The sequence below is a fragment of the Aotus nancymaae genome, unplaced genomic scaffold, assembly GCF_030222135.1.
Source record: "Aotus nancymaae isolate 86718 unplaced genomic scaffold, 86718_ANA_hifiasm-v0.15.2.pri h1tg000028l, whole genome shotgun sequence".
NCBI classification, from domain to species: Eukaryota; Metazoa; Chordata; class Mammalia; order Primates; family Aotidae; genus Aotus; species Aotus nancymaae.
The window spans coordinates 26,433,660-26,459,718 of record NW_026988441.1 but is presented as its reverse complement, the minus strand read 5'-3'; the positions used below and the strand labels follow the sequence as shown (position 1 = coordinate 26,459,718).

General features: G+C 52.7%; 1 protein-coding gene across 3 annotated transcripts in view; it reads left to right on the top strand.

Moving 5' to 3' along the window:
- SLC25A42 (solute carrier family 25 member 42) overlaps positions 1-20,350 on the top strand; it is a 40,361-nt gene extending 20,011 nt beyond the window's left edge. For all 3 annotated transcript variants that reach the window (XM_021669161.2, XM_021669163.2, XM_021669162.2), the window contains exons 2-8: positions 2,261-2,375; positions 9,976-10,081; positions 12,507-12,532; positions 13,153-13,319; positions 13,869-13,985; positions 15,735-15,886; positions 18,073-20,350. In XM_021669161.2, coding sequence (XP_021524836.1) covers positions 2,295-2,375; positions 9,976-10,081; positions 12,507-12,532; positions 13,153-13,319; positions 13,869-13,985; positions 15,735-15,886; positions 18,073-18,380 — 957 coding nt within the window. In that variant the 5' untranslated portion in view covers positions 2,261-2,294 and the 3' untranslated portion in view covers positions 18,381-20,350. The remainder of the gene's footprint in view (positions 1-2,260; positions 2,376-9,975; positions 10,082-12,506; positions 12,533-13,152; positions 13,320-13,868; positions 13,986-15,734; positions 15,887-18,072) is intronic.
- Positions 20,351-26,059: the final 5,709 nt, after the last annotated feature.

Genomic DNA, 26,059 nt, shown 5'->3' with positions numbered 1-26,059 from the left:
AAGTTGCCCTCCTATGGCTCTGGAACTGGCTGTTCCTTTAGGTTAAGCAAAGTCTTGAGTAAGGGCACGTGGGCAGGGCAAGGTTGTTTACACCTGTAATCCCAGCTACTGGGGAGGTGAGGTAAGATGGGAGGATCACCTGAGCCCAGAAGTTCTAGACCAGTCTGGGCAATATAGCAAGACCCTATCTCAAAAAAAAATGAGGGGTACATGGTCCTCTAGAATGCTTGATGAAATCATGCTGAGACTCACCTTGGTGGCTGGGGGCCAGGCTCCTTGGAGAAGGACCCGGCTGTGGCTTTGGAGTCCTACACTGGGGCCTGAGTTCCCTCTGTCCTTGGACTTGGCCAAACTTCCCCGGGTCACATCTGCAGAGTAGGGAAACAGCACCTCACCCTGGGGGGCTAAAGAGGAACCACAGTGCCCCGGTCATTAGTGGCACTGATTGTCACCATTGTCCTCAGCCCAGCTAGGCCAGCACTAGCCGGTGACTGTGGCCTCAGGCAAACACCCAAACTGCCTAGCTTCCCCAGCTGTGAAGCTGAACTGAGACTCCTCAGGTAAGGCTGGGAGGATTCCAGAGCACGGGGCAAAGGGATCTCTGAACAATGGCCACTGTTTTTTCTTTTTGTTTGTTTGTTTGCTTTTGGGAGAAGGAGTCTCATTCTGTTACCCAGGCTGGAGTGCAGTGCCACGTCTCAGCTCTCTGCAACCTCCCCCTCCTAGGTTCAAGCGATTCTCCTGCCTCAGCTTCCTGAGTAGCTGGGATTACATGTGCCTACCACCATGCCTGGCTAATTTTTATATTTTTAGTAGAGACAAACTTCTGCCATTTTGCCCAGGCTGGTCTCGAACTTCAGTGAGGCCTGCCTTGGCCTCTCAAAGTGTTAGGATTATAGGTGTGAGCCAACACACCCAGCCAATAGCCACTATTTTGCTGTGTGGATGCCTGCGGCTTCTCCCCATTCTCACCTGTACATGCAGAGGCAGAGACAGGCCCTGGAGGAAGGAAGGCCTTGGCCTAAGCATGGCCCCAGACACCCTGCTTCCAGGAGAGGGGAAGGGAGGGGAGGGAGCCAGGGTCAGGGTACACTGTGCTAAGAAGGGCAATGGGCTCCCTGAAAACTGGGGCTGCCGGCACCCTGCCCTGCCCCTCTGCATGCAGCCACTGGGTGTAGCCATGCTGGCTCGGAGGCACTCTCCACAGTGCCCCCTGGGACCATATGCTTTGGAGGTCCTGGACCAAGAGGAGCCAGATGACTGGGCTACTCTTACAGCTATAGACAACCAACATGTGAACTTGGCATGCCCCAGAAACTGCTGGTTTTCTCCAGACTTTCTTTGTTTTAGCATGCTATGTATGTATGTATGTATGTATTTTTGAGGGAGAGTCTCGCTCTGTCATCCAGTGGCAGGGAGAATCTCGCTGCCTGTAAAGGTTTGTGCCACCAGGCCCCGCTAATTTTTGTATTTTTAGTAGAGACAGGGTTTCACCATGTTGGCCAGGCTGGTCTCAAACTCCTAACCTCCGGTAATCTGCCCATCTCACCCTCTCAAAGTGCTGGGATTAGAGGCGTGAGCCACTGTGCTCAGCCTTATACTTATTCTGTCATTTTTAAAATATATGGACTTGTGGTTATTTATTTTATAGTTCAGGCTTTCATCCGTGACTGCTTTATTTTTTTTTTCCCATTTCCACTCACACTGTTCCAGATTTGGCCATCAGGGGCTCTTTCAGTGGGTGCCCGTGACCCCCTCACCACACTCATCTGCTTTGGTTTCTGTTTCTGAGCACGCCCTCCATGGCTGGCACCTCCACACGCTCCAGGCTCATCCTTTCTCTCCAGCTCCATCTTCGAAGCAGCTGTTTCTCCCAGAGCCAGCACCCATGGGCCCATCTTCACTATTATCCATTATCTTTGGGTAATAATCAGTGGAGGCATGTGCAGCAGAATCCCGGGGACACTTTGTACAGCAGCACTCATCAGCACTGATGCCTGCCCTGGGGCCTCTGCACCCTTTGCGTCATTTTGCAGTAATGCGTTTGCATGTACTGGATGATTTTAGAGCATGGGAGCTAACCAGGCACGGTGGCCATGCCTGTAATCCCAGCACTTTGAGAGGCTGAGGCGGGAGGATCGATTTAGCCCAGGAGTTCGCGACAAGCATGGGCAACAACCAGGATAGGAAAAGGCTGGTGGGGACACTCGCCATCTCTCAGGGTCTCGCCGTATCTTAACAGCCCTGCTTACTTCTCCAGGACTGAGTCTCCCACTGTCCCGAGCAGGCCTGGTATGGGTAATGGTGTGAAGGAAGGCCCAGTGCGATTGCGTGAGGATGCCGAGGCTGTCCTGTCCTCGTCCGTCTCATCAAAGGCAAGTACCTGGCCTCTCAGGATGGGTGTTCTCCTGGGGCCCCAGCCTCCCCACCCCCTCCCCCTAGGCTCAGGGCTCCCTCTCTTGTGCTCCATGTGCCCAGTCACAAATCACCCTGCACCTAGGATGTGCATTTTGGTACCCCTGCCCACCTGGGCTGAGGGCAGAGCAGCGGTGGGGGCTTCTCTGCTCCCACGGCCCTAGATACTATAAGGTGGTGAGTGGAGGACGCCAGCTACCCTCTATTTCACCAAAAGCCCCACTTGTGATGTGAATCCAGCCAGCCCAGCCACCTGGTAAGAGACCCAAACCTCACCGAGCGCCAAGCATTGGGTGGGAAGCCTGAAGTGTCAAATGTGTCCTGGAAACCCCTTTTCTCCCTCAGATTTTCAAACACTAAGGAATTAGCCAAGGCCAGGTGCGGTGGCTCATGCCTGTAATCCCAGCACTTTGGGAGGCTGAGGTGGAAGGATCACATGAAACCAGGAGTTTCAGACCAGCCTGGGCAACATGGTGAAACCCTGTACTTAATAAAAATACAAAAATTTGCCAGGTGTGGTGGTGCACACTTGTAATCCCAGCTACTTGGGAGGCTGAGGCAATTGAATCACTTGAACCCAGGAGGTGTAGGTTGCAGTGAGCTGAGATCGTGCCACTGCACTCCAGCCTGAGCGACAGGGTAAGACCCTGTCTCAAAAAAAAAAAAAGTATTAGCCAAATGCCGAGAGCCGAAGGGGGTGGGCGTGCTTGGGCTTCACCCTGTGTTTCCAAGTTCACCTCATAAGTCCACAATTCCACTGAAGAAAAGATATTCTCTCAAAGCAATCGCATCAGCCCTGTTGTTCACCGTAGAAACCAGAACCTCCGCTGGCCCCTAAGTCCTGAACCCGAAACACAGACCAACTCAGCCCCACACAGAAACTGACCACACTCCCAGGGCCCAACTCAGGCCACCCACACAGGCAGTTTTCAAAGTCCACGGGATCAAAGACTGAGCTGGCGTCATCTTCCAGGCCTCCTGACCTTTCCCCGGATTCCAGGTGACACCTCAGAGCAGCAGGCAGGTGGGAGGACTTATTCATTGGGGTCATCACCAGGTGACTGAGGCACAGGGCACGCACGTGCCTTGAAGTTTAGTGAAGGTCCCAACAGAGCTGGAAGAACACCTGAACATGGCTGTTCCTCTGCACGCCAGAGAGGAGGGGGTCTGCAGTGTGGATCCTGCCACATGGACAAGCTTGAGGCAGAAGTGGCCGCCAAACCACACACAGAAATACGGCGGTGCTGGTTACTCGCTGGGCATCACACACACATACACGCCCATTCTCCTCTGTGCTGGCAGGCCCTGACAACGTCGCTCTTGGTCCACCTGGCCAGCTCCACAGTGGAAGGGACCGACTCTGCAAAGTCTCTTTTCTTTGGTTAAGAAGCTGAGCCTTGGTCGGGTGCGGTGGCTCACGCCTGTAATCCCAGTACTTTGGGAGGCTGAGGCGGGTGGATCATTTGAGACCAGGAGTTCGAGACCAGCCTGGCCAACATGGTGAAACCCTGTCTCTGCTAAAAATACAAAAATTAGCCAAGTGTGGTGGCACGTGCCTGTATTCGCAGCTCCTCAAGAGGTTGAGGCAGGAGAATCGCTTGAACCTGGGAGGTGGAGGTTGCAGTGAGCCGAGATTACACCACTGCACTCCAGCCTGGGTGACAGAGTGAGATGCTGTCTTGGGGAAAAAAAAAGCTGAGCCTCTTCCTGTGGTGTTTATGGCCAATGTACATCCCATTTGGGGATTGCCCACTTTCTCTCTGTCGGCTGCCTGGCCACACTCGTTTTTGTAGGATCTCCCCACAGGATGAATCTTGAAACTTCAACCCCTCAGTGATGCCTGCTCCCAGCTCTTTGGATAATAAGGTGTTTGTGTTCATTAAAGAGGAGCTGGAAGTGTCAGCCAGAGGCAGCAGCCTCCATTGAGCATGTGAAGTGGCCCCAACACACGTCCTCCAGGTGTCACTGGTGGCCACTTTGAGAGGTGCAGTTTATGGGCATGTGTTCCTAAGATGTGGCATTGGCCAGGCACAGTGGCTCACACCAGAGATCCCAGTACTTTGGGAGGCCAATGGGAGAGGATTGCTTGAGCCCAGGAGTTTGAGAACAGCCTGGGTAACATAGCAAGACCTTGTCTTTGCAAAAAATAAAAAATTAGTTGGGTGTGGTAGCACACACCTGTGGTCTCAGCTCTTCGACCTGTGGTCTCAGGATCCGAGAAGTAAAGAGACAGGACACTGAAGAACTGGTGAAGGGTATCTGGACTCAGAGGGCCATGCCACCTATGAGTGGAGATAGGAGAGGCCCGAACTCGCAGAAGGGTCTGTATTTATTAGGTACAGGAAGGGGAAAGGGTCGTAAGTGAGGTCATCATCTATAGGCTTAGTGATAGGGCATACATAATCACGTGAGTCACAAGTGAGGGGGCCACTCCATTATGTCACCTGGGCGGAGAGGGGGGCCGTGCTGAGGTGGGAGGATCACCTGAGCCCAAGAGGTCATGGCTGCAGTGAGCTGTGATCAGGCACCTGCACTCCAGTCTGGTGGCAGAGTGAGATCCTATCTCAAACAAACAACACAGAGTTGACATTGTAATGTTAAGAACTTGGCTGGGCCTACTGGCTCAGCCCTATAACCCCAACACTTTGGGAGGCTGAGGTGGGCGGATCACCTGAGCCTCAGGAGTTCAAGACCAGTCTGGGCAATGTGGAGAAACCCCATCTCTGCTAAAAATATAGAAATTAGCCAGGCGGGGTGGTGCGTGCCTGTAATCCCAGCTACTGGGAAGGCCAAGGCAGGAGAATCACTTGAACACGGGACACAGAGGTTGCAGTGAGCCAAAATTGCATCACCGCACTCCAGCATGGGGAACAGAGCAGACTCTATCTCAAACAAACAAACAAAATCACAAACTGATAGGAGGTAACCACCTAATGGAGGAGGTGGAGGAACTCTGTGTCTCCAGCAGGGCGCAGGGAGGCACTCTCCATGAATATTCCATTTGCACACAGAGGCCCATTCCAGAGGGGAGCAGCTGGTCCAATTGATTCACAGAGACGAAACTATCCCGGAGCTGGTAAGGCCTTGGACTGCTGGTGGGATCACCAAGCACCCACATTTTTCAAAACCCATGGAACCAGACATCTACAACCTTGCTGTGTGTCCCAGAAAAGGCAGTGGTCCCCAGAGACAGGCCTCCGAGAAGCTAGAAGACCAAACCCCATGGGTTTGTTTCGGCCTCAGAAACAAAATCGCTGTACTATCTGTCCCTTTCGGGAGGGGAGGGCTGGGCTGGTAAAGGGGACCCTGGGGGCATTGAGGAAAAGGCGGCTGTGTTCTGTGGAATGGTATTGAGGGTGCAAGTCTGCTGGGTAGCCCAGGACACACGGGACAGGATCTGAGAGCTGGCACCTTGCCATTTCAAAGATGAGGTCTAGGAGACCAAAGAGGTCACCTGCTGCCTGAGCTCAGTCAGTACAGAGCTGGGATTCAGGCCAGGTGTGGACAGACTCAGGCCCAGCCCTTCACCCCGGGCCACCCCCTGAGCTGAGCAAACTCCGGAGGTGGGGGCAGCCCTGCTCAGTCTGACTTTGGCTGCGTGTTATACCTTAGAAGTGCCCCCACATCCCTTCCCCTTCTCCAGCCTCCACCATATCTATCCTGGGTTTCTGCAGGAGCCACTTTCACTGTGGTCCCATTTTTATTTTTTCAGACAAAGACTCGCTCTGTCACCCTGTCTGGAGTGCAGTGGCATAGTCATGGCTCACTGCAACCTCCGCCTCCCGGGTTCCAGCGATTCTCCTGCCTCAGCCTCCTGTGTAGCTGAGATTACAGGCGCCCGCCACCATGCCTGGCTAATTTTTGTATTTTTAAGTAGACATGGGTGTAGGGTCCAGCCCTACAGGGTCCTGTGAGCCCCCCTCTACAGGTGTGGAGATGAGAAACTGTGGAAATGAAAGACACAAAACACCGAGAAAGAGAAAACAGAGTTTGGGCCCAGGGGTCCACTGCCAGCCAAAGTGCGGAGTCCGGCAGTGGCCCTGAGTGCCTGGACACTCTGACTTTTATTGAGTACAAAGCAGGGGGCAGGGCAGGTAGGGCGAATCACTGGTGGTCAGTAATAGGGTCAAGTAAATCACATGTCTTGGAGATAGGGAGGACTTTCAAGTAGCTGTGGCGAGGAGAAACCTTAATGCGTCAGTGCTTTTCACATACTTGTCAAAAATATCAAGGACATTAAGATTTATGTTACTATTTGTGGGTGACAACTCCCATGGTCACCGAGGAAGGAGAACTGTACAGACCCCAGGCACAATTAGTGCCTTAAGTATAACTCACTTCTTACTTATATCTACCTTATATAAACATACTTAGTACTTATATCTAGCATACTTAGTTCTATATATGTAATCTTTCTACATAATCATATAGGTATTGTAGTTGGAGCTGTACTGACACATTTAGTGCTGATTTATATAATCCTTCCATATAACCATATAGTAGTTTGTAGTAGGAGGAATGCCTAGAGCAGTCACAGAACAGAAGCAGTACATGGGAAAACAGCCAGACCAGGACAAGCCCCAGGCGGTGGTGTCCCTGCCTGAAAGGGCATACGCTGTATGGCACGCTTAAAGCAAGAGCCTCTCCTCCTGATAAAGGAGTTGTAGTACCTTGCATCCAGTTCCTGTGGAAAGTAGGCCTCAGGCCTGAGATCCTGGAAGTAACTGAGGGAGAAGAACCCCTCTGGTGTGACCAGTCACTGGGGCTGTACATACACCCTGTCAGTCTTTTCTCGCTTCTGTGCTAGCTCAAATCATCCTCCCATAAATATCTTAAGAGAAGAGCACAAGTCTGTCAGCTCCTACTGCATTGGCTTACAGTATCCTTCTATTAGAAATCCTTTGAAGTCTCCAGCCCCCAGATAAGAAGTGTTGCGCACGACACCTGTTGCACACAGCCCACCTCCTTGCCTCAGTAACATGATGCGGGTGGACACCTTTTCTGTACACAACCCTCTACTACTGTGCATGGCACGGCCCCCCCTCCCCGCCCAGGTGACATAATGGAGTGGCCCCCTCACTTGTGACTCACGTGATTATGTATGCCCTATCACTAAACCTATAGATGATGACCTCACTTACAACCCTTCCTCCTGCCTGTACCTAATAAATACAGACCCTTCTGCGAGTTCAGGCCTCTCCTGTCTCCGCTCACAGGTGGCATGGCCCTCTGAGTCCAGATACTCTTCACCAGTTCTTCAGTTTCCTGTCTCTTTACTTCTCGGATCCTGTACCTCAGCACAGGATAAGGGACACCCCACAACCCTACATCTATTACTAATTCTTATCTTCTGAGAAAAAGAGAAACCAGGTGCAGAAGCCAAACATGAAAGTAGACATGGAATGTGACCACTGAAGCACAGCATCACATAGAGACAATTAAGCCCTCCGATGTCTGCAGGCTTCCCTGACAGCCGTCAGGGCTTACCACAAGAGCTTGGAGAAGCAGAGTTTTCTCCTATCTCTCCCAGGAAGGAGATGTCTCAGTGACTTTGGACGTCTCCTTCCCTAGCTGGCTAAGCAGCGGGTGCTTTCCCAGCGCTGGCACTGCTGCACAGCCGAGGCGCCCTCCAGCAGCCTTTATGCAAGCGTGACAGAGGGCTTAGAGCATCTTGCCTTAGGATTGCTTTGTTCACAATGTCACCTCAGTTCCATGCTTCATTACCCGATAATCAGTAAAATTAAAAGGTTATATTGAGTAAATATATCTTTATGATTATATGTGAATAACTAAATGATTATATATGATTATATATAGGAATAACTATATGCTTATATTTCTAATTCTTTTCTAATTCAATATTAATATGGGAACAGGCTGAGGCTTCAGACCCTTGCCTCGGCACCTGCTGGGTTTTTCCCACACACACGGGGTTTCACCATATTGGCCAACCTGGTCTCGAACTCCTGACCTTGTGATCCGCCCACCTTGGCCTCCCAAAGTGCTGGGATTACAGGCTTGAGCCACCACACCCAGCCAATTTTTATATTTTTAGTAGAGTTGGGGTTTCACCATGTTGGCCACACTGGTCTCAAACTCCTGACCTCAGGTGATCCACCCACCTTGGCCTCCCAAATTGCTGAGATTACAGGCGTGAGCCCCAGTGCCTGGCCCTACTCTGGTCATATTAAAAAATGGCCCATTTCAGCCAGGCACAGTGGCTCACACCTGTAATCCCAGCACTTCAGAAGGCTGAGGCTAGACGAATCGCTTGAGGCCAGAAATTCGATACCAGCCTGGCCAGCATGGTAAAACCCCATCCCTACCAAAAATATGACCTGCACCTCATCCTTACAAGCTCAGCCTCTCACCGTCCCCTACCCAGTTCTTACGGAACAGTGAGCCACCTCCTCACGGCACCTTCCCAGTGGGTGGCTGTATTTGCATTAGTCTGATGATTCTGTTGGCATCTGGCTCTCTGCGTGGACCAGTAGTACCATGGGGGCGGGAGGGGCCTTGTATACACCCCAACCCCACACTGTGGGTCTCCAGGCCCCTCAGGATGCCCATGCCCGGTGGGACTTCACAGATTCCTGGGAGTCACTGAACAACCTGCCCATCCACATTGTGTTCAGACAGCAAAGCACTACAGGGCAAGAAAAGATCAGAGCACCTCCCATTCACAACTTTCCAGAATATTCTCTGCCACTTCTCAGTGAGTCCTGTAGCTGAGTCTACGGGGAAATGGAATCAGAGCACCTCCCATCCAGAACTTTCCAGAATGCTCTCCGCCACTTCTCAGTGAGAGTCCCGTGGCCGAGTCAGCGGGGGAAATGGAAACTCCAACCTGACGGGCAGGTGGCGCCCTGTGGATCCCACAGGGCTCGGACACATTCCAGTGCGGCATGACCTTCGAGGGAAGGAGGGAGGGCTGTGGGGGAGCAGGGGCCTCGGGCAGCCCCAGAGGACTCTGGAAAGCACTGGCTCGGGCTGGCACGGGAGCAGTTGACGCGGGTTGGCAGCCATCATCAGCGTCGCTGTCAGCCCCTCACCTGGGCTGGATGAAGAGTCACAGATGCCAACCTCCGGACTCCTGATCAGAAGCTGTGGGAAGGGACACGCTGGCACAGAGTCAGGGTCTGCTTGCCTGACACCCACTGCCAACCCCCAACCCCAGCAGTCCCCGGTGCCTGTTTTCAGTCCCTGTGTACCTAAAATGCCACAGTGCCGCAGTCAGGGGCACACAGGCCATAGAGGAAACTGAAGTTCGCAGGTGGGCCAGTCCTCTTGTGAGCCTGTCTCTGAGAATGTGAAGCCGGCACACCTCACCTCCGATGTGGATGGTCCCTGTCACCCTGGGAAGTTTTCACTGTGTCCCCAGTGGGCTGTGGCTGGTGGACCCACCACAGATCACCCACAACCGAGCAGGGCCAACACACTCAGGGTGGGGTGCATCCCTTGGCCCTGACCCGGAGGGTGTAAGGAAGGCACTTCTGGGGCAAGGCCCTCTGCAGAGCAGCCCCCCTGCCCTCTGACCTCTGATCACGTGTTCTGTTGCAGCGTGACCACAGGCAAGTGCTCAGCTCCCTGCTGTCTGGGGCCCTGGCTGGCGCCCTTGCCAAAACAGCGGTAGCCCCCCTGGACCGAACCAAAATCATCTTCCAAGGTAAGTGTTGTCTGTCCCCATGTGATAGAGAAGCTGCCAGGCGGTCACCTACTCCTTCATGGCCCCAAACTATGCTTCAGATTCGTTTTTCTTTTCTTTTTCCTTTTAGATTTATTTTAGAAATGAGATTTTCTATGTCGCCCAGGCTGGCCTCAAACTCCTGGACTCAAGCGATCCTCCTGTCTCAGCCTCCGAAATAGCTGGGACTACGGGTCGGCTCCACTATACTCAAATTGGGCTTTTTAAATGGATTTTTTTTAATGCTTCTTTAAAATCCACTTAGAGGCCAGGCACAGTGGCTCATGCCTATAATCCCTTTAGAGGCCAAGGCGGGCAGATCACTTGCGGTCAGGGGTTTGAGACCAGCCTGGCTAATCAGAGAGATAATCAATCAATCAGTCAGTCAATCAATTCCACTTCGAATCTGTATGAGTTTCCCGGGGCTGCCGTCAGAAAGCACCACAAACCAGGTGGCCTCAAACAATAGGAATTTCTTCTCTGACAATCCTGGAGCCAGAAGTCCGAAGTGAAGATGTGGGCAAGGCTGCCCTCCCTCCACAGGCTCTAGGGGAGGATGCTTCCTTGCTTCTTCCGGCTTCCGGGGCTCCTGGTGCTCCTTGGCTTGTGGCTACATGGCTCCAATCTCTGCCTTTGTCATCACGTAGCCTTCTCCTCTGTGTGTATTTTTCTCCTTTTTTTTTTTTTTTTTTTTTTTTTTGAGGCAGGGTCTTGCTCTGTAGCCCAGGCTGGAGTACAGTGACGTGATCTTGGCTCACTGCAACCTCCATCTCCCCAGTTCAAGCAATTCTCCTGCCTTAGCCTCCTGAGTAGCTGGGATTACAGGCACACACCACCACGCCTGGCTAATTTTTTTTGTATTTTTAGTCAAGACGGGGTTCTACTATGTTGGCCCAGCTAGTCTCGGACTCCTGACCTCTGGTGATCCACTCGCCTTGGCCTCCTGAAGTGCTGGGATTACAGGTGTGAGCCACCGTGCCCGGCCTGTTTTCTGTTCTTATAAGGACACCCATCTGCATTTAGGGCCCACCCTAACCCAATACGACCTTACCTTAAGTCTATTACATCTGCAAAGGCCCGGCTTCCAGGTAAGGTTGGCTTCTTGGGAGTTAGGGATTAGAACGTGGACATATCTTTTCGGAGGACAGAAGTTAAACCCTCAACAGAAACCCTCACCCTCCGTCCCTAGGGTTAAACAGTCCCAGGGTGTTCTGAAAAGGTGGCCTTTACCCGCCTCAAACAGTTACCAGTTCCTGCCCAGGGCCCAGCAGTAAGATGGTTACAGCCTGGGCCCTCTCCCTCCGTTGTTTGGGAAGAATCTGCAGGCTTGAGCCAGGCCCTTCCCACCACCTTGAGCTGATCTTCTACCCTCCCTCTGTCCCAGTTTCTTCCTCCACTGGCATAGGCATCCAGTGAGCTGACAGGCCTTCGAAAAGGGCAGTCCCCTTTATTTTTTTGAGACAGAGTCTCTCTCTGTCCCCCAGGCTGGGGTGCAGTGGTACAATCTCCACTCACTGCAACCTCCACCTCCCAAATTCTCCTGCCTCAGCCTCCTGAGTAGCTGGGATTGCAGGTGTCCACCACCATGCCCAGCTAATTTTTTTGTATTTTTTTTTAGTAGAGTCAGGGTTTCACCATGTTGGCCAGGCTGGTCTCAAACCAGGTGATCCACATGCCTCAGCCTCCCAGAGTGCTGGGATTACAGGCATGAGTCACTGCACCTGGCCAGGGCAGGCCCCTTTAAGAGCACACGAGCAGGTACGGGGTGTTGTGTTCTGCAGGGAACTGGGGATCAACCCTGGAGGCAGCAGGCATGCATGCCCGTTGCACATACAAGTGGTGGGGGCCGAGGGGTGAGATGGCGGGCTGCCAGGCCTGTTTTTCTGGATCTCTCCCAGGAGTCCTCATGGTCCACCATGGCTCAGGTCCCCCACGCCCAAGGGCAGCACAGAACCAGAGAGAGAACTGGGCAGCCACAGGGGATGGGAGAGGCAGGATAGCGGTGCCTGTGCTGGGGCCCTGGGAGGGGCGTGTCCGGAAGAGAGGGCAGACCCCAGACGTAGACCTCTGCAGGTCTTGTTCTGAGAGAGCCAGGGCTTCTCAGTTGAGACCCACGTGCCTGGCGGCTAGGACACCTTCCCTGCAGGGTTTGGAGTGCAGTGGTGGGTTTGGGTGAATAAGACTCTAGTCCTGGGATGGGGTGCTGATTGTCAACCCATCTCAGACACGTTCTCCTCTCACGGGAGACCCTCACTGTTCTGAGGTCGAGTGTCAGCTCCCCTTCCTGGGACGAGACTAGGGTGGAAGAGGAGGGCGACCCTGCTAGGGGGTGTTGGGGGTGGGGCCATGCAGATGGGGGGTTCTGTCCTTTGCATCTCAGTGTCTCTTGTGCTTTTGTTTTTTCCAGTGTCTTCAAAAAGATTTTCTGCCAAGGTGAGCCACTATGTCACCGCCCCTGGCCTGAGGATAGTCACCACCACCCTGCTGGGCTGGCGGGAGTTAGGCAGGTGGTCTGAGGAGTCTCAGGGGTGGGGACAGGACTACCTGTCTTCCCATCATCCCCAGCTCTGCCTGGACACAGCTCAGCCTGGGAACTGACAGGACATCCCGAGTATCCTTCTGGCAGTGGGGTGGGGAGACTCGACAGCTCTAAAACAACGTTTTTGTTTGATTTATTGTTAAACAGAGAGCAGGTGCTACCTTCTTAATAAAGAAAAAGATAAAGCTAGAATGCTAAACACCAACAGACATGCCCCTGGGCAGGGTTCTGAGCTGCTTTGCAGACTGGTTCGCTTTGCCATCCCCTGGAGTGGAGAACTTGCTAGGGTGGGAGGCCCAGAAAACATAGGGAAGGGGGACAGGCCTGGGGTTGATAATGTCAGTCTGGACAAATCAGGGTGGAGCCCTCACATGGGATGGGGTTGTGCACAGTGCATGGGGATGGGGTCACCCCGGCCCTGCCTCCGCACTTTCGGGGCGCTCTGCTGGTCACATAGGCGCGCAGGGAGGGCACGCAGAGGCGGAGGGATGTTGACCTCCCCGCTTATCCCCAGGAGGCCTTCCGGGTCCTCTACTACACCTACCTCAACGAGGGCTTCCTCAGCTTGTGGCGCGGAAACTCGGCCACCATGGTGCGCGTGGTGCCCTACGCGGCCATCCAGTTCAGCGCACACGAAGAGTACAAGCGCATCCTGGGCCGCTACTACGGCTTTCGCGGAGAGTGAGGCCCCGCCCCGCCCCGCCCCGCCCCAGCATAGCCCCGCCCACGCCCGCCCCCTCTCTTTCCTCCGCACGCCCCGCCCCCTGCCCTCCCTCTGCCTCGCTCCCTCCGCGTTTTCCTTTCCTTGCCCTGCCCCTAGCCCCATCCTCCCTCTTCCCGCAACTCCTGAGGTGCCCCCTGACTCTGTCATATGCCCTGTTCTGTCTTCAGAGCTCCTCTCCTTTGCCTGCTTGTCTCCAGACGTTTCTCCATCCCACACATAAATCCCAGAGGGGCAGGCCACCATGCTCCCAGGGCCGTTGGGAAAATACACATCATTCATTAATTCATGCCAGCAGGGGGGAAGGGAAGGCAGCCAAGTAAACCTCAAAATGAGGCCCACTCCAAAGACCCCATCAGCTTGGCCACGAGGAAGCCAGCCCGCCTTGTGTTCCTCAGTCCCCACCCTGTCCCCGCCCCAGCAGAGAGGCGCGGGTGCTCCAGGCCAGCCCTCTTGAGCATCTGCACCCCCCTCACTACCGTCTCCCCTTCTCCCCCTGCCCTGTTCAGAGCCCTGCCCCCTTGGCCTCGCCTCTTCGCGGGAGCACTGGCTGGAACGACAGCCGCTTCACTGACCTACCCCCTGGACCTGGTCAGAGCTCGGATGGCCGTAACCCCGAAAGAAATGTGAGTCCTTACATCGGTGGTGGGCTCCCAGGTCGGAATCCCTTTCTCTGTCGGGCCCCTGGGGTTTGCATCTGGGCCTCGGTGTCAGCAGGGCAGACCTTGTGTGTCATTTTGTAGCTGTTCGAGAAAGGCAGCGATTTGTTCTTTTAGCCTGGGGGTCAGTTTCTGCTTGGCTCAAACCAAGAGTCTTCGTTTTAATTGGGCATAGATGCATTAAAAATGTGTACGAAGGCCCGGCACAGTAGCTCACGCCTGTAATCCCAGCCAAGGCGGGCAGATCATGAGGTCAGAAGTTCAAGATGAGCCTGACCGACATGGTGAAACCCTGTCTCTGCTAAAATTACAAAAATTAGCCAGGCGTGGTGGCACATGCCTGTAATCCCAGCTGCTTGGGAGGCTGAGACAGGAGAATCGCTTGAACCCAGGAGGCAGAGGTTGCAGTGAGCTGAGATCCTGCCACTGCACTCCAGCCTGGGTGACAGAGCGAGACTCCATCTCAAAACAAAAACAAAACAAAAAATGTGTCAGAATATGGCCGAGCGCAGTGGCTCATGCCTGTAATCCCAACACTTTGGGAGGCAGAGGCAGGTGGATCACTTGAGGTCAGGAGGCTGAGACCAGCCTCTCCAACATGGTGAAACCCTATCTCTACTGAAAATACAAAAATTAGCTGGGCATGGTGACCTGCGCCTGTATTCCCGGCTACCCAGGAGGTTGAGGCAGGAGAATCACTTGAACTCGGGAGGCAGAGGTTACAGTAAGCTGAGGTGGAGCCACTGCACTCCAGCCTGGGCAACAGAGCCAGACTGTGTCTTAAAAAAAAAAAAAGTGTGAGAATGGAATGCTTAATTCAGGGAAGATACCATGATCATGAAAAATGTGTTAAGAACAGACTATGCTTGGTGGTTCATGCCTATAATCCCAGCACTTTGGGAGCCACGGCTAGTATCACTTGAGCCCAGGAGTTTGAGACCAGCCTGGGCAACATAGCGAGACCCTGTCTATACAAAAACTAAATATTAGCCTGGTGTGGTGACATACACCTGTGGTCTCAGTTGCTTGAGAGGCTGAGGGAGGAGAATTGCTTGAGTCTGGCAGGTTGAGGCTGCAGTGAGCCATGATTATGCCACTGCACTTCAGCCTGGGCCACAAAGTGAGACCCTGTCTCCAAAAAAAAAAAGAAAAGAAAAAGAAAAAAAAATAGAGGCCGGGCATGGTGGTTCACGCTTGTAATCCCAGCACTTTGGGAGGCCGAGGTAGGTGGATCACCTGAGGTCAGGAATTCAAGACTAGCCTGGTCAACATGGCAAAGCTCTGTCTCAACTAAAAATATAAAAATTAGCCGGGTCTGGTGGCACATGTCTGTAATCCCAGCTACTTGGGTGGCTGAAGCAGGAGAATCACTTGAACCCAGGAGGCAGAGGTTGCAGTGAGCCGAGACTGTACCATGTCCTCCAGCCTGGGTAACAGAGGGAGACTGCCTCAAAAAAAAAGAGTGTAAGAATAAAAGACAAGGGCTAAGCACGCCAGAGTGCTTCCCGTGGCAAAGGTGAGGTCTGGGTTTAGGTGTGCATTTCCCCTCTAATGCCAAAGCTCTGGAGATGGGGTTATATATCTTGAAGAAGGCAAACATCAACATCCAGACATGCCCAGGCCCAGCAGGCTGTGGGACGAGCCGAGAGCCGCTGTGGGTGCTCCCTGTACTTGGGAGGTCTGAGTCTCACCTGCTGGGCTGCTCTGTCCTGGCAGGTACAGCAACATCTTTCATGTCTTCATCCGCATCTCGAGAGAAGAGGGGCTGAAGACCCTCTACCATGGATTTACACCCACCGTGCTGGGGGTCATTCCCTATGCCGGCCTGAGCTTCTTCACCTATGAGACGCTCAAGAGCCTGCACAGAGGTAAGGAGAGCTGGGAGCACGAGGTGGGGACGTTCGGGAAGCATTTCCTGGGGACCACAGCTCCTCCTGGCTCACACAGACCTGGAGACCAGGTGGAGTCGGGTACAACCCTGGGTGAGGCAGGCTGGAGACCCACATCCAAATCAGGAGAGAATGCACTGTGTCCAGCCGCCACTGGTGAACCTGGACTCACTGCATTAAATGCCTACGTGAGAGCAACTCTGGCCGGAGCAGTGGCTCACATCTGTAATCCCAGCGCTTTGGGAGGCTGAGGGGGGCTCATCACTTGAGGTCAGGAGTACCAGACCAGCCTGGGCAACATGGCGAAACCCCATCTGTACCAAAGATAGAGAAAAAGTTGGGCACAGTGGCACATGCCTGTGGTCCCAGCTACTGGAGAGGCTGAGGTGGGAGGATCACCCCAAGCCTGGGAGGTTGAGGCTACAGTTAGCCGTGATCTCACCATGCACTCCAGCCTGGGTGACAAAGTGAGACCCTGTCTCAAAAAAAGTGACTCTGGGAAGCCCAGTGTGTCACCAAGAGCGCTGACCACCTCACATTTTCACAAGCACATGTGCAAAGCATACAGGTAAAAGCCACATGGAAGGGAAGTACTGTTGCTTGTTTTGGTAGTTGGGAGAAAATTGAAAAGTAAAAAGAATGTTGTAATACTCATCCCTGCTACCCCACGTGAACAGCCATTCACATTTTGCTACATTTGCTCCCAGATGTTTTTGTCTTTGTTTTTATATATATACAGACATGGTCTCCCTCTGTTGCCCAGGCTGGTCTCAAACTCCTGGGCTCAAGCGATCCTTCTGCTTTTGCCTCCCAAAGTGCTGGGATAAAAGGTGTGAGCCACTGCGCTCAGCCTACTCCCAGACATCTTTTGCCAAAGAAATAAAATGTTAGGGGTAATGCTGAGGGCCCAAGTCTCTCTCCTAGGGCCTCTTATTAGAAGTGGGTGTTTGCACCCTTCCAGACTGCTTTGAAAAGGCTTCTGTATGCATGTATCTGTGGCGAGAACGACACCATGTCACCTTTCACAGGTATATGAAATGCTCCCTGTGGAGTCAGCTCACCCGGGAGTGCAGCTCCCAGCTCAGCTGGTTTGGGGTGCATCCACCGGGGTCTGTGCTCTGTTCCGCCTTTTTAGTGGCTGCACAGTGGGCCTTCCCTTCTTGGAGTGTCCTTTGGCTGTTGCCAGGTTTTCTGTGATCAGCCAACATCCAGGAGCTGCTCTCCTTGTGTGAGTGTAAAACCCAATTTTCTGTGTTTCTCTCTGGAGTGCTTCCCAACCCTTGTTGCCATGTTCTCATTCCACGTGGTGCCATCAGACCCCTCGTTTTTGCCCATCTGGTGAGTGGATCACAGTGTCTCCTGTCTGGCTGTTTTTTTGAGACAGAGTCTCTCTCTGTCGCCCAGGCTGGAGTGCAGTGGCCCGATCTCAGCTCACTGCAACCTCCCCCTTTTGGGTTCAAGCGATTCTTGTGGATTACAGGTGCCGGCCACAACACCTGGCTAATTGTTGTGTGTTTTTGGTAGAGACGGGGTTTCGCCATGTTGGCCAAGCTGGTCTGCAACTCCTGAGCTAAAGTGATCCGCCCATCTCGGCCTCCTAAAGTGCTGGGATTACAGGCGTGAGCCGCTGCGCCCGGCCCTGGCTGTTTTAAATTCCTAGTTCTAAATTTACTACTACAAATGTTTAAAGAACCCCTACTGACCTGTTGCTGCTCCTTCCTCCTCCATGCCCACACATCCCGTTTGGACCCGCGAGACAGTGTGCCGTGTAGTTCACGGTCACTTATATCCACTCTGTGCAACAGCTCATAGGCGCTACCCAGGGAGGGCGCCTGTCAGAGACTGGGCACGCGAGCACCTAGAATGTTCTTTCCTTAGTAGACGTGGAGTAAAGCTGATTAGCTCTGGGAGTTGGTTGTATGATTCTCTTTGCGTTTCTACCTTTTAAGATATTCTATTTCTCGAGTTTGATTGGAAAGAAGCAACCCGGAGGTGGGGCAGTGGGGGGTGTGGGTACGCATGAGTGCGTACACACGTGGGGCTGCGAGTGCATGCGTGTATGTGCACGCAGGTTGCTCCTAGGAGTGCAAGTGCGTGCTCGCATGGGTGCAGGGTGCACGCCCCCTCGCGGCTCCCTCACGGCCCTCCCGCCCCTCACCCCGCAGAGTACAGCGGCCGCCGTCAGCCCTACCCCTTCGAGCGCATGATCTTCGGCGCCTGCGCTGGCCTCATCGGGCAGTCGGCCTCGTACCCACTGGATGTGGTGCGGCGGCGCATGCAGACGGCCGGCGTTACGGGCTACCCGCGCGCCTCCATCGCCTGCACTTTGCGCACTATCGTGCGGGAGGAGGGCGCCGTGCGCGGCCTCTACAAAGGCTTGAGCATGAACTGGCTCAAGGGTCCCATCGCCGTGGGCATCAGCTTCACCACCTTCGACCTCATGCAGATCCTGCTGCGGCACCTGCAGAGCTAGGAGACCCTGAGCTGCTCTCAGGACGGTGGGCCGGTGACCCCTTTGGTATTCTGGGCCCATGGAACGGGGGTGCGCCCGGTTCCACCTCAGGAGCCACAGGGGGCGCTTTGTGGAACGAGCAGGTGGTCCTGAGGGGCCTGGACTCGGGAGTCCGCAGGTCCAAGCGCAAAGCTGGCGGCCCTGGAAGTGCAGTGTTGGGGCAGTGGTGTGGGGGGTCCCGCAGCACCCCTCTTCCCTCCTCCGCAGAGGCTGGCGCTGTCTGCTGGAGGTGTTGCCTAAAAGGTCCTAGTGGGGCGTGCTGGGCTCCACCTCCTGGTCTCGTGCGTCCTCCGACATGCTGATTTCTAGTGTCCCCTGTCTCACCAGGCTCAGAGCCAGACCGCGCCTGGCCCTCCTTGTTCTGACTCCGCGTGCCTGCCTGGCCTCCAGGGTACAGGGGTGCCTTTCCTGCAGGCGGACCCTGCCCAGGATGGGGCGAGCCTCCTGCTCAGCTTTGGCCACAAACGCAGCCCCTGGCCCACCCCACCCTGCCGGTCCTGCCTTCTCCAGTATTTGCCCGAGGCCATGACTCCTCAGTCACCAGAGCCTCCTGCTGGGAACCGTGTTCCCCCAGAGCCTCCTGTCCATCCTAGACATGCAAGCAGCTGGGCCCCCAAGAGTGCAGCTCCCCACAGGGTGGCCTGGCCACCTGCTTTGTAACCTTCCCATGAGAGTCTTGCTTGCTCCAGGGTTTGAGGCTTGGACCACCACACGGAACTGCCTCAGGTTTGGGTCAGACCCACAGCCTGCGGCAGCTGCTGAAATGTGAGCACCCAAGCTGCCTCCTTTGGCCTAGAAGCTCCTGCATCCCCAGCCCACACCAATAGAAGCTGGGTCTCAGGGCCCCAACCCTCTGCCCAGCTGTGGTATCCAACAGGTCCCAGGGTCCCCTCTTGAGCAGCACGTTGGCTAGGACATGGAGCAATTTAAAGCCCACAAGGGGTTGTTCAGTTTCCATGAAATGGAGCCTTGATCCCCCCAGAGTGGGAGCCTCATGATAGAGGACAGCCTGGGGGTGGGAGGTGAGGAACAGCTGAGGTACCTAGGGGAACCCCAGCTAACTGGTCTCTCAGAGAAGTCCCCCAGGGCCCACCAGGTATCACAGGGACTAAAAAACGCCCATTTCCTGATGATGTTGTGAGTTTGGTTTTTTTTTTTCCAACTTGGCTGGCCCTATGGTCTATTCACATGGAACCCCTGACTGGTCCGCCTGGTGCCAGGGGGAGCATGACCACAAGTGTTGCTTCCCACGGCTGGCCCAGCACACACTGTGTGAAGGAATCTGAGCTCGTGCATCGCCAGTTGTGACTTCATTTCTCCCTTCCTTCTGTCCACCTCCTGTTCTTGCCTCGGACCTGTGGGTGTGCAGACTGCTCTCTGACCTTCCTTGCATGTGGCCACCAGCCATCCCTAATCTCATCCCCAGAGGCCCAGGCAGCCTGTGATGACTGTGAGGGGCTGTGCCGCTGGGTGGGCATCCCTTACCCAGCACCCAGACTTGGCAGGAGAGGCGGGGCCCCCGTCACAGGGAGACAGGAGGGCACCCAACTCCCACAGGCATGCAACAGCAGCAGGGACCCGGGGTCTGCCCCAGGTGAGTGAGACCAAGTGGGTGGATTTTGGGCCACAGGCTGGGCAGGAGAGACAAGGTGTGGGTGGGAGGGTCCCCCAGACCCTGCTGACCGCAGCGTGCCTCTGTGAGGTGGCTCCGAGATGAATGGGACCCAGCAGGAGTGGGGGGCAGTGCTGTTCCCCGACCCCTGCACACAGCCGGGCACTCGAGGCTCTGCAGTCACTTCCCTCCCTGCTGGTCGCTGGTCCTGGTCTGGAGTTATATTTTGATGCCATGAAGACACTGTTTATATCTAATGTTTATATATTTTAAAGATTTGTGCCAAGAGAGTATATTTAATAAAAATTTAAGGATTTCTTCTCCTGCTTATGACTCTTGTTTGGCTCTGACTCCCCCATCGTCCCCCATGAACCCCCAAACAGGGTTGAAGTGTTTTTGACACATTTGTGTTAAAAGTTCTGGATAAAAGTCTTGAATCAGCTGGGCACGGTGGCCCACGCCTGTAATCCCAGCACTTTGGGAGGCTGAGGTGGGCAGATCACCTGAGGTCAGAAGTTTGAGACCAGCCTGACCAACATGGTGAAACCTCGTCTCTACTAAAACTACAAAATTAGCCAGGCGTGGTGGCACATGCCTGTAATCCCAGCTACTCGGGAGGCTGAGGCAGGAGAATCGCTTGAACCCAGGAGATGGAGGTTGCAGTGAGCCGAGATCGCACCGTTGCACTCCAGCCTGGGTGATAGAGTGAGACTCTGTCTCAAAAAATAAATAAATAATAAGCCAGTCTCCCAGCCGGGCGTGGTGGCTCACGCCCATAATCCCAGCACTTTGGGAGGCTGAGGCGGGTGGATCACGAGGTCAAGAAATCAAGACCATCCTGGTCAACATGGTGAAACCCCGTCTCTACTAAAAATACAAAAAAATTAGCTGGGTATGGTGGCGCGTGCCTGTAATCCCAGCTACTCAGGAGGCTGAGGCAGGAGAATTGCCTGAACCCAGGAGGCGGAGGTTGTGGTGAGCCGAGATCGTGCCATTGCACTCCAGCCTGGGTAACGAGTGAAACTGCGTCTCAAAAAAAAATAATAATAATAAGCCAGTCTCATTGTTTAGCATCTATGCAGTTTTCTCCTTGAGGATTCCCATGATGAAATTTACCAGGCCGGGCACAGTGGCTCACTCCTGTAATCCTTGCACTTTGTGACACTGAGGCAGATGGATTGCTTGAGCCCAGGAGTGTGAGACCAGCCTGGGCAACATCATGAGAACCCCGCCTCTACAAAAAAATTTAAAAATTAGGCCAGGCGCAGTGGCTTACCCCTGTAATCCTAGCACTTTGGGAGGCCACGGTGGGTGGATCACTTGAGGTCACAAGTTTGAGACCAGCCTGGCCAACATGGTGAAACTGTCTCTACTAAAATACAAAAATCCCAGCTACTCTGGAGGCTAAGGCAGGAGTCGCTTGAACTTGAGAGATAGAGGTTGCATTGAGCCATTGCACTCCAGCCCAGGTGACTGAGCAAGACTCCATCTCAAAAAAAAAAAAAAAAAAAAAATTAGCCAGTCTTGGAGGTGCATGCCTGTAGTCCCAGCTACTCAGAAATTCATGCATCCCACCGGGCACAGTGGCTCACGCCTATAATTCCAGCACTTTGGGAGGCCGAGGTGGGCGGATCACAAGGTCAGGAGTTTGAGACCAGCCTGACCAACGTGGTGAAACCCTGTCTCTACTAAAAAAACAAAAATTAGCCGGGCGTGGTGGCAGGCGCCTGTAATCCCAGCTACTTGGATGACTGAGGCAGGAGAATTGCTTGAACCCAGGAGGCAGAGATTGCAGTGAGCTGAGATTGTGCCACTGCACTCCAGCCTGGGCAACAGAGCGAGACTCCATCTCAACAACAAAAAAAGAAAACAAATTCATGTATCCCTTATGTTACCAAACCAGCCTCGTTCTGCCCATCAGTATGCCAACAGAGATGACAGGTTTTGCAGCAAAGAGTGTATTCACGAGGCAGCCAAGTGAGGAGACAGGAGGACACATCTCAAATCTGCCTCCCTGAAGATGGAGTTTTAGAAGTATTTAAGGGATAGAGGAGCAAGGTGGTCAGAGACATGAGGAAAAGTGATGGGGGCTAAGGAAAAGTGGGGCAGTCAGAGAACCATGCATGTGTAGTGAAGCTTCATGGCCCTTCATGGGACGTGTGTTCACAGTTGTTACCATGATCTGAGGGTGGAGTGTTTGGCCCTCTAACATCAAAAAGTCACCACTTAAATACACACAGGCTGAGGTGAAAGTTCAGCTCTCAGCCTGTTTGAACTGGACAACAACTGATCCTGTTCCTGCAAAACTTAAGCAACATTACCTGTGGCAGCCCATACATCAGAGATGTTATCTATAAGGAAACTAGTGGGAGTTTTGTTTGTTCATTTTTGAGATGGAGTTTTGCTCTTGTTGCCCAGGCTGGTGTGCAGTGGTGGGATCTTGGCTCACTGCAACCTCTGCCTTCTGGGTCCAAGCGATTCCTCTGCCTCAGCCTCCCGAGTAGCTGAGATTATAGGTGCCCGCTACCACGCCCAGCTAATTTTTGTATTTTTAGTAGAGATGGGGTTTCACCATGATGGCCAGGCTGGTCTTGAACTCCTGACCTCAGGTGATCTGCCTGCTTCGGCCTCCCAAAGTGCTGGGATTACAGGTGTGAGCCACTGCACCCAGCCACCAAATGCTTTTTGCTATAAGAAATTCCGCCCAGCCTAGGAGTCTCCTGAAGAAACACAACCCAGTACCCCAGGTGAAAACGGCAGCCAGTGACTGAAGGTAGGTGTGTAGGTGGCTTAACCCATTCTTGGGTGTGGGATCACTGAGTTGAGTGCTCTGTACTGCCCCCCTAAGGCCCCTAGCAGGACTGAGCACGGGTTGCCCCCAGTGTCACCTGCTCATTGGTGCCCCCTGCAGGGCACCTTCCCTCCTTGTCTCAGCTCTCACCTGCCATAGTGCTTCCTGGGGTCACCTCCTAGGTAGCTCTGAGTCCTTTTGGGGTCATCTTTGGGGGCAACCTATCCAAAAAGGAATAGAAATGCCAGGTATGCCTGCAAATAGATCATATGGATTTATACCACATACTCTCACCCATCTTTGATCTTCCATAATCTGACAAGTTAAAAAATGGTATCTGGACCGGGTACAGTGGCCCATGCCTGCAATCCCAGCACTTTGGGAGGCTGAGGCAGGCAGATTACTTGAGGTCAAGAGTTCGTGACCAGCCTGGCCAATATGGTGAAACCCTGTCTACTAAAAATACAAAAATTAAGGCTGGGCGCGGTGGCTCACGCCTGTAATCCCAGCACTTTGGGAGGCCAAGGTGGGCAGATCACCTGAGATAGGGAATTCAAGACCAGCCTGACCAACATGGAGAAACCCCGTCTCAAGGGGGAAAAAAAAAAAATACAAAAAAATTAGCTGGGCATGGTGGCATGCACCTGTAATCCCAGTTACTCAGGAGGCTGAGGCAGGGGAACTGCTTGAACCCAGGAGGCAGAGGTTGCAGTGAGCTGAGATCACACCACTGCACTCCAGCCTGGGCAACAGAGCAAGACTTCCTTTAAAAAAGGAAAAAAAGAAAAAAAAAAAAAAAAAGGCCAGGCGTGGTGTCTCACACCTGTAATCCCAGCACTTTGGGAAGCCCAGGCGGATAGATCACAAGGTCAGGAGTTCAAGATCAACCTGACCAACATGGTGAAACCTCATTTCTACTAAAAATACAAAAGTTAACTGGGCATGGCAGTGCACATCTGTAATCCCAACTACTCAGGAGGCTGAGGCAAGAGAATCAGTTGAACCCAGGAGGCAGAGGTTGCAGTGAGCCAAGATCACACCACTGTACTCCAAACTGGGCGACAGAGCGACTCCATCTCAAAAAAAAAAAAAAAGATCTCTCTCACAATTTATCACTACCTGGTTGGTTGGCTAGCTGGCTAGTTGGTGGATTTTTTCCTCCAGTCTAGCTTACAGCTCTTTCCTTTTAAGAATAACTCATAGGCCAGGCGCGGTGGCTCACGGGAGGTCGAGGTGGGTGGATCACGAGGTCATGAGATCGAGACCATCCCGGTCAACATGGTGAAACCCCGTCTCTACTAAAAATACAAAAAATTAGCTGGGCACGGTGGTGCGTGCCTGTAATCCCAGCTACTCAGGAGGCTGAGGCAGGAGAATTGCCTGAACCCAGGAGGCATAGGTTGCGGTGAGCCGAGATCGTGCCATTGCACTCCAGCCTGGGTAACAAGAGCGAAACTCTGCCTCAAAAAAAAGAATAACTCGTTTGCAGCCAGAGCAATCAGGCAAGAAAAAGAAATGAAGGGCATTCAAATAGGAGAGGAGGAAGTCAAATTGTCTCTATTTGCAGACGACATGATTGTATATCTAGAAGACCCCATCGTGTCAGCCCAAAATCTCCTGAAACTGATAAGCAACTTCCGCAAAGTCTCGGGATACAAAATCAATGTGCAAAAATTACAAGCATTCCTATACACCAATAACAGACTTAAAGAGAGCCAAATCAAGAACAAACTGCTATTCACAATTGCTACAAAGAGAATAAAAGACCTAGGAATACAACTAACAAGGAATGTAAAGGACCTCTTCAAGGAGAACTACAGACCACTGCTCAACGAAATAAGAGAGGACACAAACAGATGGAGAAACATTCCATGTTCATGGTTAGGAAGAATCAGTATTGTGAAAATGGCCATACTGCTCAAAGTAATTTACAGATTCAATGCTATCCCCATCAAGCTACCAATGACCTTCTTCAGAGAACTGGAAAAAACCACCTTAAACTTCATATGGAACCAAAAGAGAGCCCGCATAGCCAAGTCAATTCTAAGCAAAAAGAACAAAGCAGGAGGCATCACACTACCGGACTTCAAACTATACTACAAGGCTACAGTAATCAAAACAGCATGGTACTGGTACCAAAACAGAGATATAGACCAATGGAACAGAACAGAGGCCTTGGAGGCGACACAACATATCTACAACCATCCGATCTTTGACAAACCTGACAAAAACAAGCAATGGGGAAAGGATTCCCTGTTTAATAAATGGTGTTGGGAAAACTGGCTAGCCATGTGCAGAAAGCTGAAAATGGACCCCTTCCTGACACCTTACACTAAAATTAACTCCAGATGGATTAAAGACTTAAACATAAGACCTAACACCATAAAAACCCTAGAAGAAAATCTAGGCAAAACCATTCAGGACATAGGCATAGGCAAGGACTTCATGACCAAAACACCAAAAGTATTGGCAACCAAAGCCAAAATAGACAAATGGGACCTAATCAAACTCCACAGCTTCTCTATGGCAAAAGAAACAGTTATTAGAGTGAATCGGCAACCAACAGAATGGGAAAAAAAATTTGCAGTCTACCCATCTGACAAAGGGCTGATATCCAGAATTTACAAAGAACTAAAACAGATTTACAAGAAAAAAACAAACAAGCCCATTCAAAAGTGGGCAAAGGATATGAACAGACACTTTACAAAAGAAGACATACATGAGGCCAATAAACATATGAAAAAATGCTCATCATCATTGGTCATTAGAGAAATGCAAATCAAAACTACATTGAGATACCATCTCACGCCAGTTAGAATGGTGATCATTAAAAAATGTGGAGACAGGCCGGGCGCGGTGGCTCACGCCTACAATCCCAGCACTTTGGGAGGCCGAGGCAGATGGATCACGAGGTCAAGAGATCAAGACTATCCTGGTTAACATGGTGAAACCCCGTCTCTACTAAAAATACAAAAATTAACTGGGCATGGTGGCGCTCACCTGTAGTCCCAGCTGCTTAGGAGGCTGAGGCAGGAGAATTGCCTGAACCCAGGAGGCAGAGGTTGCGGTGAGCCAAGATCGCACCATTGCACTCCAGCCTGGGTAACAAGAGCAAAACTCCGTCTCAAAAAAAAAAAAAATCTGCAGACAACAGATGCTGGAGAGGATGTGGAGAAACAGGAACACTTTTACACTGTTGGTGGGAGTGTAAATTAGTTCAACCATTGTGGAAGACAG